The following is a 10,698-nucleotide window of genomic DNA, read 5'->3' on the forward strand; positions in this document are numbered from 1 at the left end:
TCCCTTGTAGACCTTGCTCCAGTTGTAGTTCCATCGATTTGTTTGTTTGTACACACAGTTTTATTTGCCTGTTGATATACCCTCTCTCTCAATATTTTTGTCAAAATGAATGGAAAAGCTAAATGTACTAAATGAAAATGTCTTGTATAAGAAGAAAATAAAGACATTTTAACTGGACTAGTAGCTTCATTAACTGTCAAGGAACCTCACAGAATACTAGATAGGGCATGGGAATGACCCATTAGCCAATTTCTCTGCTTGGCGATATTGCTTCCCTCCCCACCCTTGCAGGTCTTCTGTGTTAGTTTTGTAGTGTGAAATAAGGCTTCCATTTGTTTCTGTTGGTAGGCACTGTGGCTGCTTAGAGATGTGAAACCCACCCCCCAGCACTTTAAGCTTGGTGTGCCACATACCAAGTGCAGCACATGCCCAGAAGAGACATTGCATTAGTTTGACCTGGCTTGTCCAATGCCTACATAGATCGCACACTTCAGCGGGGCTTTTTGGTGTTTTTATCTAAGCTGATGGAATTGGCTTTAGATAAAAGTGCCAAAAAGCCCTGCTGAAGTATGCGATTTATACAGATTCTGGGGAGCTGGGTTGAACTTAACACACTTCCTCTTCTCGTAAAGTGCTGGGTTTTTTTGAGGGGGGAGCAGGGTTTGTTGTTTCGATTTCCCCACCCCATGTCTGTCAGCAGCCTGTGTTGGGAAATATTGCTCTGTCAGGAGAATATTACTTATTTATATATATATATTTTCTCTTTGTTAACCTTTTTCCAGGGTTCTAAATCCTCTGTGCATGGTATTTTCTATTTGTTCAATTTATTGAGGGCTTCTATGCATTGCATTTAAGAGTTGACAAAGTAATCTTTGAATATTTAGTTCTTAATCATATCTCTTAAATCAGTCCCTGAAACCCCAGATCATTTTTTGTTACATTATGTTAAATTCCTTCAAATTTGTTGTTTGTTTTCCAGTAGTGTCTTACTTAAACTAAATAGCACCTGCTAGGGCAGGACTGGGCAACCTGCAACACATGTGCCACAAGTGGAACAGACTGCTTTCATGTGTGGCACATGGCAGATTAGGGAGGGGACAAACAACACAGTGACAAATTTAATAGATTTCGTAGATTTCATAGACCTTAGGGTTGGAAGGGACCTTGGAAGATCTTTGAGTCCAGCCCTCTGCCCCAGGGGCAGGAAGTCAGCAGGGGTCATAGGATCCCAGCAAGATAAGCATCCTAATGTCTTTTGAAGGTGTTCAAAGTAGGTGCTTGAACCACCTCTGGCGTCAGTCTATTTCAGACTTTGGGGGCTCGGACAGTAAGGAAGTTCTTCCTTATGTCCGGCCTGAAACGGTCATGGAAGAGTTTGACTGTTTGACCTTGTTATCCCTTGGGCTGCTCTGGTGAACAGATGTTCCCCCAGATCCTGGTGAGCACCCCTTATAAACTTATAGGCAGCCACCAGATCACCCCTGAGCCCGCATAAAATAGATAGGGTTGGGAGCAGAGCAGCAGATCAGGCAGAGAGTATAGGATGGGAAGCAGAAAGCAGAGCAGCATCTTGGTTAGAAAGCAGAGCATTAGATTGTGTAGGGGAAAGGAATGCGAGTGGCATTCAGGGAAAGTGTGGGGCCAACTTGTGGCACATCTCACAAAAAGGTTGGTGCTCGTTGTGTAGGGGTGAAGCTTGTACTAATGTTTTCTTTCTGTCCAGTAGCATAACTAAGGATGGGTGAGAGTGGCACCCATCTCAGGTGCTAAGTTAGGAGAGGTGCTGGAATCACCCAGTCCCTGTAAATTCCATGCTATGGCAGCATTGCAATGCTGGGAACACCAAAACAGTCCCCAGCAGCTGCTGCTTTAAGAGCAAGAAGGTTAGGGGGGTGGAAAGCATGCAAGCTGGTAGCAACAGCTTAGACAGGACAGAGGAGTTCCCAGTGTGGGTAAGAATACTGCCCCAAGCACCTGCCCTGCTCTTGGAACTGTGTTAGGGGTGCACTGATTTAAAGATTTTCTTGGCCAATACCAATAGCCAATTATTAACCAGCCTCATCGGCCAATACCAATCCAATAACTGCCTCACAGGAATGCAGCCCGGCAGCTTGGACAGCAGCATCCTGCTGGTAAGTCTCTGGGAGGAAGAGGGGTGCTGCCCAGCCAGGGTGGTGAACAGGACCCTGGGGCCTGGAGTGGGATCGATCTGTAAGTGGCTCATCCATGGGAGTTGGGAGTGGGGGGTTGCTCCCTGCCATTACATGCACCACTGAGGGAAGCATGGGTGGCATGTGCTTCACACCCCCTGGACAAGCCTCCCACAGTTCCATCCTGCTCCCGGCCCCAGGGTTGCATTCGCTGCCCTGGCTCTACAGCACCTGCCCCTGCCCCACTCCCTCCCTCAGCATGGGAGCCTCAATCTGCCCTGCCATGCCCCTTCCCTCCCCCATGCCCCTTCCTCCCACAGACTTGCCAGCAGGATGCTGCTCTCCAAGCTGCTGGGCTGCATTCCTGGCCACATGCATGTTGTGGCCATGCGAATGCATGTGGCATTTATCGGTGATGTTTTCAGCCCAGAAAAGCTGATAACCAATACTGTTAATTTTTATGTTATCAGTGCCAATCTGATATGTGACCAGTATATCAGTGCATGTCTTGTGTGTGTCCTGTCCTGTCCCATCTCTGACATTTTTGCATAGGACAGCAATTCTGATTATTACACACTTTGTCAACTCAGTGCCATTGTGCACAGTACTGTTGAAATCAGCGAGACAAAATATTTCAGTAAAGTTACATATATCTATAAGTGTTGGCAGAATGAGTGACAAACACTGACTTTTTCCTTGTCAGCAGTCTCTCATAAACTGGTCATATCTATTAATCTAAATACTGTTATTTTATTAATGTATTATTTTTATCATACTGTTTTGGTGAAAGCTGTGAATGAATTACTACTACTATTAGTCTGCTTACTTTCCCAAGCTAAAAACTGCTTTCTGTGTTTTTAGATTTTTGGGATTTTCCTGGCCAGGACACTGATTTCTGATATCGAAGCTGTGAAGGCAGGGAATAATTTCTGAAGATAAAAGCAGGCACCCACTGTGAAGACAAGTATATTTCACTGCTATTAATTGGAAATAAAGGTGAAAGAGACAGACACATGCAGGCCTTGAAGTAGTCCTGGTTTAAAAGCCTTATTTCTATATCATCCGGCTCTTATCCTGCTTCTGCTTTTCTGCCTCAAGTTGGTGCAGAAAGAGATCACTCAGCACCATATCTGTATTTCTTATTTTCCAGCGGAAGACTCGAGCACTAAAATTACATCTTTTTTTATTACTGAAGAGGCAAGATTCCACTAAGAATGAGACACAGACTTTAGCAAGCAGAAATGGAAACTGTTGTAAACTCCTCTCATGACCAACTTTGTTACTATAGGGGCCATTCTGTCTTGACTTCCTGTTATCCCTATAAGAGGTTAGAAATGTTACGTTCACAACTTGAGCGATAACTTCATCTCTTGCATTGTTTGCTATAGTCCTAGAAGCAGGTGTCATAAAGATCTATGAAGATGAGACTGGTAAAATAAGAAAAGATGGTATTGTCAAAATATTGCAACCTATTCTGGAGGCATCAAGCATTTCATTGAATCCTATTTGAATAGAAGGTCAATGCAGTTATGTGGTAAGATAATTAGTAGTCATGATAGTCTTGTTAGAAAATTTGAGAAATCACTAAATAGGTAATAAAACATTGACTGTGCTGAAGCAGGAAATATTTTAGATGACCAGAGGTAATACAGATATTTCAGTTGCAGGAACTTGTGCTTGAAACCAGGGACTGAATAACAGAAGCCATTTTGAAATTGCTTATCTACATGTATTCCTCAAGAACAGAAGAAATTGTAATTGTACATCGATAGCATTATATGTTGGAAACCTTTTTTTTTTTTCAGGACTTGGATGGGTTAGAGTCTCTGTTTCTCCTTCCTGGAAGCTTGTAAATATTTTTTATTTATGGGGGGCGGGGGGGACTTTCTGAATTGCTTATACCTTTTTAACTTTTAAAAGGGTGCTGTCTGCTGGGCTGAGGACATTTCAAAATGCTGTTAATTCTCAGAGATAGCTAGAGATGCTATAGTCCAGATTTAGCCTCTGATCTAATATCTCCCAGACCCAATCTACTGCACATTGTAATTTTTAAAATTCCTTGCTCCCATTTTCTGTGACTCCTGATTGCTAATGGTAGAGCTAAAAAAACCCTTCAGGAACTCAAAACCCTTCGATTCATGGTATTCCTGGCTAGTCAAGAGCTTATGCATTGCATGCAAATCTACTGGGACACTGGACTTGGTAGAATTAGTGTCATTTTTTTAAAACCTTTGAATGCATTTATTTCTTCAGTGAAACACACTGCCTGAGCTACACAAATGCTAAATTCAGTCCCAGTGATGTGGTGCTAAGAACCACATCTTTAGACCTGAAGTCTGCCCCAAAGCAAACTTAACTCTTAAGACGGTGATGCTCCTGCTTCTATCCAGAGTCAGTTAACGCCTTAATTTCTTGAAAATACTGCAAAGCCCACTGAGCTCAAATGGAAAGACTTCTGCTGCCATTTTTAAATGTTGGGATGCTGATCCCCTGGATGAGCTGCACTCAGCTCTAAGGTCCCTGCCCTGGCCCCCGGGTCCCATTTACCGCCCTGGCTGCGCAGCGCATCTAGCCCCTGCCCCTACCCCACTCCCTCCCTCATCTTCGGGGCCTCGAGCTGCCACATCTCTTCCCCTCCACAGACTTACCTGTAGGGCGTTTCTTTCCATGCTTCCCAGCTGCATTCTTGTAAATTGGTTATTAGATCAGTATCGGCCGATATGCTGGGGGAATGATTGGCTATCAGTCGGCCAAGAAAATATCGGTGCACCCCTAAACTTCAGAAAGCTTTGGCACAGGACTGCCACAGTGCTTGCTACAATTGTTATTCTGTTCTCTTAACATGTTCTGTTCAACTTCTGAGTTTAAAAGATGAAGTATTTGGCTAAAACCCCCTTGAAATAGTTGTAGTTGTCAGTTTTTACCACGGGCCATTTACTAACAAATTGTTTATTGCTTGTAAAGATGCCCTATTTTTCAGGGAAAGCAGACTTATTTACAGTGCCTAACCGTGTACATTCTAGAAAAGTTTATATTTTTGTAATTATATTTTGCTACTTATAATCTAAGCTGCCAGAAGGATTTAATCCTATGTTTCTACGGTGTGTTGCTTTCTTAGAATGCCAAGCTTTTGAATATCTCTGAATGAATATCTTAAAATGTTTCCATTACCCAAGTATTAATGAGCAAAATTTCACTACCAAACAGAGCTAACAGTAAGCAACTGTATTCAACCTTTATTTATTGAAGCTAAATGTGGCTGTTTTGACATCCTGTGAAGCATTTCATGGACACGGTATCCTATATTTTGTGTGTGGCTTTCAGTTGAGCTTTTGAAGATTCTTTTTCTGGCCAATAACTGAGACACAACAGGAAAAGGAAGCCTATCTAACAGTGGCTAATTTGCTCATGACAAAAGAATGCCAAAAAATACAGTGTCTACTACTACTCTTTTCTAACACTTGAAGGTAAAATCCCCAGGCATACACTGATTTTTACTTTGTCACAAGAAGAACAGCAGGAGGTAGGAAAAGAAAGCTGGAGAGAAGTCAAGGGAAGCAGTTCAACAGAGCTCTGAAACTGAAGCCTGTGCCACATGCTTACTGTATTTAATGTAGTAGGAACAGCTTCAACCTTGCTGACATCTGCATTTAGCAAGCAGCAGTGTGGCATCTGTAATTATTGCTTTCAGCTCTTGTACTGAGAACGCTGGTTTGCAAGTTCCAAAATCTGAAACTTAAAAGCCACATCAGCTAGTTTATTGTTGTGACCTATAGTAATCTATTGGGGGACCTAAAGTTTGAAAAAAGTGCTTCCTATTCATAAGAGAGTAGTGGTGTCTGGGAAATCAGACAACTGGCATAGTGAACTTGTGAAGACAAGTGAAAACAATTTGTAAGGCATTGACCTGAAAAGCTAATAATACCAGCTGGTGAAAATCAATGCAACTGCAATGAAATTACATGAATGATATCAGTTGAAGGTCTGCTTCAACGTAAGACATGTTCATGGTATCTATATATCTGTAGTTCTCCCCTGTATGCTCAATTTAAAGTTAGTGCCTGACCCCTCCTTTTTATATCCTCTAAGCAAAACATAATTTGTTTGCAGTATAGCTTTTCATGATTAATGTGTTCTGTTGCTTTTGCTACGGTTACCATCAACTAATTGCAACAGTCCTTCAGTTATCTTGTAAATACCTCATTCCTCAATAGTTCATCTCCATTTTGGGATATGGGGGGTTTGGGGTTTTTGTTTTTGTTTTTTTTTAATCTTTTCACTTCTTTCTGATTCTAGGGATCCTTCTTAGGGACCCATTGAACACAACTTCTAATTTTTTTTCCCTCAAAAGCCATTTTAAAGAGCAGTTGTTGTAATCGTGGTTAATATAGGTAAGAAAAGGCAGACATAAGTTGACATGGAAGGACTTTTTCCTACTGTTTCTATTTAAAGGTGTATTATTGCTTCCTTTATGAACTTGCAGTGTCTTCACTGATAACAATTTGGCCTCTGAGTGTGACAGCTTGTGTTTCTGACTAAATTAACATCTAATACTATCTCTAAAGCTCCTAATGAAGAGCAACTCAAAAATTAATTCCACCACCAAGCACTGGCAAAATGATTTTGTGAAGTTGGAAGTTCAGATGTCAATGGTAGTATTCAGATCATCTCTACAACACTACAGTAGAAACGAATTGGAGTGTTTTCATAGCAATGTCAAATGTGAATGATCCAGACTGAGAAGGAGGGGAGTGGAATTGATGTTCAAAAAGAGCATTTCATTTTTGGAAGGTATCAGTTGCTTTTATTTCTATAAAACGGTCTATTTATTTAACTTTTTGCAGTGATATTGGACTTTGGGTCTCATCTTATGTGCTTGGATTTAAACAGCCACACCCTGCCTTTAGTTTAAGATGAGAATAGATTCTTTTAAGCCCCACACTGAATAAGAAACAAGACTAAGGGGCTTCCATAAAGATGCATGCATCTTTTAACAATGTTTTTAGTCCATGGAGGGGGATGGATCAAACTCTGTATCACAGCTGATTTCTTTTCTAACCTTTTTTTTGGTCTAAGTCTTAAAATAAATCGATCTTAAATAAATAAAATTTCCATTTTTTAAATCACTGGAGTTTATTTTTTCTTTTCAGAGTTAAGACTTGTTGAGTCCAATTACTACTAATTTAAGTTATGTTTATTGCTGAGATGTATTGACCAGCACAAATAACTGGGAAGGTGCCTTTTGATGCAGGTGCCCTGGATAAATTTATCTTCAGATGTTCTGAGTTCTTAGATTGCTGAGTGTTATACATGACTTGTCACCCAGGCCTTCTGCATGATATACCGGTATGAAAGGCTGAGTTGAAAGCCTTTGTGAAGAACTCCAAAACAGGACAACTTGATTTCTGCGTGGCTGGGACCTGTAGACAGCATTGGCATGTTGCCCCTAGACTACACATTGCAAGGGTGGTGCCCCCCACTGGTAGCACATACCCCACCTGCCATGTGAACTGTGCCCAGGGTTGTCATCTGTTCTGTAAATGTACAGGAACTCCGTAACTAACCAGGCTGAAAACACCTGTCTGTAAATTCCATAACAAATTTGTGCTATCGGTAAATCAGGAAGCAAAAAACAGCTTTGCAAAATCAGCTCCATGAAAGCACGGATCTTGAAGCTCCATGGCCGGAAAACAAGGTGGTTGCATTATTAAAGCAGTCGGAGTATAGCAGCGCTACCTGGTGGTTGAGTTGAGAGTACAGCACCCTGAAGGCAGCTTTTCTGAGGGCTCTGTGGTACTGGTGCTGCTCCCGATCCTGCTGCCTCCTGTCCGACTTACCTGACATCCAGTAGTGTTAGACAGTGGTCTGTCTTTGGGGGTCTGTTCTGGCTGGCAAATGTGGGGGTAAAGCTGTGGGGAGCTCCTTATTGCAGGAGACAGCACAGTACAGGGTGCATTTGGGGGCACCAAGGTGGGGTGAGTAGGGGACCACTGAGGGGACAGCATGGTGTAAAACTATTACGGCAGTCAAGCAAGGTTACCAATCCAAGCTGCGTTTTTTATTATTATTTTTAAAACCAATGATCTGCAACCTTTGTACTATGGTTTGAACTTGGCAATACTCCAGGGTCTGGCAGAAGGGTTCCATTTACGTTATGTACACACGTCAGTAAAAAAAGTTTGGTCCTCGGTAAAACCTGAGAAGATCATCAGTAAAAAATAAAATAAATTCTTGAATTGGCAACCCTGGCTATGCCAGTCGCCCCCTGGGGTCTTCTCTGCCGCATGGCAGTGGAAGAGGCAACCTGTGGGCCCCAGCAGCAGCATATTAAGTGCTCTTGGGCTGCGTGCAGTCCATAGGCTACTAGTTGGACAGCCCTGCTCCAGGATGCATTATATAGAAACAGTGATATGGACCTTATCTTCACTACAAAGTTTAGGCTACACTGCTGATGTGCTGTGTTAGAAAAACCCTTCTTTTAGCTGGCAGAGCTTGCCTTCTTCACAGAGGGGGACAGCTTCTACGGCTGTCTGGCAACCAGCTGGAGCCATGTGTTGTTGCTCCCATTCCTTCAGCTGGCTGCTGAGTAGAACAACATGAAGCTATACAATATTGGTATGCACACACTGTGGCACTTTGGTTTGGTAGCGGTTGCTGTCTCCAGTTTTGCTGGCAGAGCAGGCAGGTACAGACTAGTGGTTTTCAACCCTCTTAGCCTCAGGGTACATTATGGAAAATGCTAGCTCTTAGTTTTCTATTATTTTTTTTGACTACAGAAAAATAATAGAGCGATCCTTCTGTTGCAAAGACCTCTAGAAAGGCCACAAGACAAAAAGTTTTTGACGCTATGAATTCCTATTAGAAAACTTTGGGTATGTCTTAAGAATCCTGTTTGTGCACCTTACAGTGCTAACATTGTGGGGTACCCTTTGGCATCCCTGGAAGGATCTCACAGCACCCTGATTGAGACTCACTGGCCTAGACAGTCTACATCTGGTCACCCTTAAGATGTGAATAAATTCATATTTATTTGATACAGTTACTACGGCTTTCTAAACTTCTTGTGTCAAATCCCTTTTAAAATGGACAACTTTATAACAATACATATCTCTAGGCTTCTGAGACCTGCTACCTAAAACCTGGATACTTGTAATTTTTTAATCTATTTTTTATATCCAAATATTTTTAAGTTTTGAAATAAATGCCTTATTCCACAGAGGAAAAGTCAAAGTTAAAAATAGAAATGGTTTGGAGTAAAAGTTTTAAAGCACTAACAGAAACTTAAGAAGGCATTTTATTTCATCTCTTAGTGAAAGGCAAGCTATGTAAGCATGTATATTATGTATAGTATAGAATGTACACATTATGCCATATGTCCTTGTTGAGCCTCTATAATTTAAAGTCTTCCATTAAGCTGACACAGTTCTAGTTTCTACTAACAGTCCATTCCAGTGTAATAATCTTCCTTTGCTCAACGCCTTATCAGTGTATCTAGAACGGCTAGCTTTCAGGGTGTCATGTGGCCAACACTTTATATATTTGTACAGAAATATTTGTGCACATATTCAAGAGTCCAGGGACAGATAAACTAACTGAATGTGCCATGCTTTGCTATGTTTGGCTGAAGGAGTAAACTTTTGTGGTCCTGATTCTCTTAGTGTAGTGTATGCTGGAGTTTGCAGCCTGTTGTAGCATGAGTTAATAGAGAATTCTAATTAATTAGCAAGTGTGTTTGAGAAGGTTAGTCTAGATACTGTATTCACCAAACACTTGTATTCAGGTACAAATGTTTGCTTTAACACTGAATCTAGAGGGCACTTTAATTTACATCAGCTTCCCTTGGACTATTCTTGGGCTTTTTCAGAATCTTCAATGATATAGAATATAAAGACTTTCACCCTTGATTTTAATCCCTGGGTCAGGGCTGCTGAGAGAGTGTAAGGTCAGTTATTGCAGCTCTGCAGTGCATCTACTAAGGGTCTCCTTCCACAGGTTGCCACAGAGCAGTTCTGGTCATTCATGTGGCTATAACAGTAAGTGGGATGTAGTATCCCGTGTTACCAACTCTGAATCCTTGCAGAGGCATATAGGAACAGCTTTGTGTGACTCCAGAGAGTGCTCCAGAGCAAGAGCCAGGAAGGCTTAAGCAATATTCCCCACCACACCCTCAAAAAATAAGAGACTTGCAGGAGACTTCCTTCCTCCTATGTCTCACTGAACAAGAGAAACATTGACAAGGGCTTGCTCACAAGCAACTCAGAAGATTCAGGGAGCTACCTCTACAAAAAGCACAAGGGCACCTGCTCAACCTTTTAAAGCACAAAATGAAGACACATAGGCACAATGTTCCCTGAGCTAGGAATCTATCCACCTACCAGCAAGTTTTCTCATAGCACAGGTGTGTGAGACTGATTTATCTGTGGTAATTACTCACCAATACTGTCTCAAAGTACATTGCAAAGCTGATTGAGAGCTTTGGGTAAGGGTTAATATCACGGCTAGCATATCAAATAGGAATGCTCTGGGTTTACTTGCTCACCTGATTTAG

At 41.8% G+C, this 10,698-nt stretch overlaps 1 protein-coding gene across 4 annotated transcripts in view; it reads left to right on the forward strand.

Annotated features, from left to right (window-relative positions):
* Positions 1 to 6,860, forward strand: part of TSPAN14 (tetraspanin 14) — an 82,235-nt gene extending 75,375 nt beyond the window's left edge. For all 4 annotated transcript variants that reach the window (XM_025193042.1, XM_006036697.3, XM_025193043.1 and 1 more), the window contains one exon: positions 3,012 to 6,860. In XM_025193042.1, coding sequence (XP_025048827.1) covers positions 3,012 to 3,083 — 72 coding nt within the window. In that variant the 3' untranslated portion in view covers positions 3,084 to 6,860. The remainder of the gene's footprint in view (positions 1 to 3,011) is intronic.
* Positions 6,861 to 10,698: the final 3,838 nt, after the last annotated feature.

The sequence above is a fragment of the Alligator sinensis genome, unplaced genomic scaffold (assembly GCF_000455745.1).
Source record: "Alligator sinensis unplaced genomic scaffold, ASM45574v1 scaffold616_1, whole genome shotgun sequence".
Lineage (NCBI taxonomy): Eukaryota > Metazoa > Chordata > Crocodylia > Alligatoridae > Alligator > Alligator sinensis.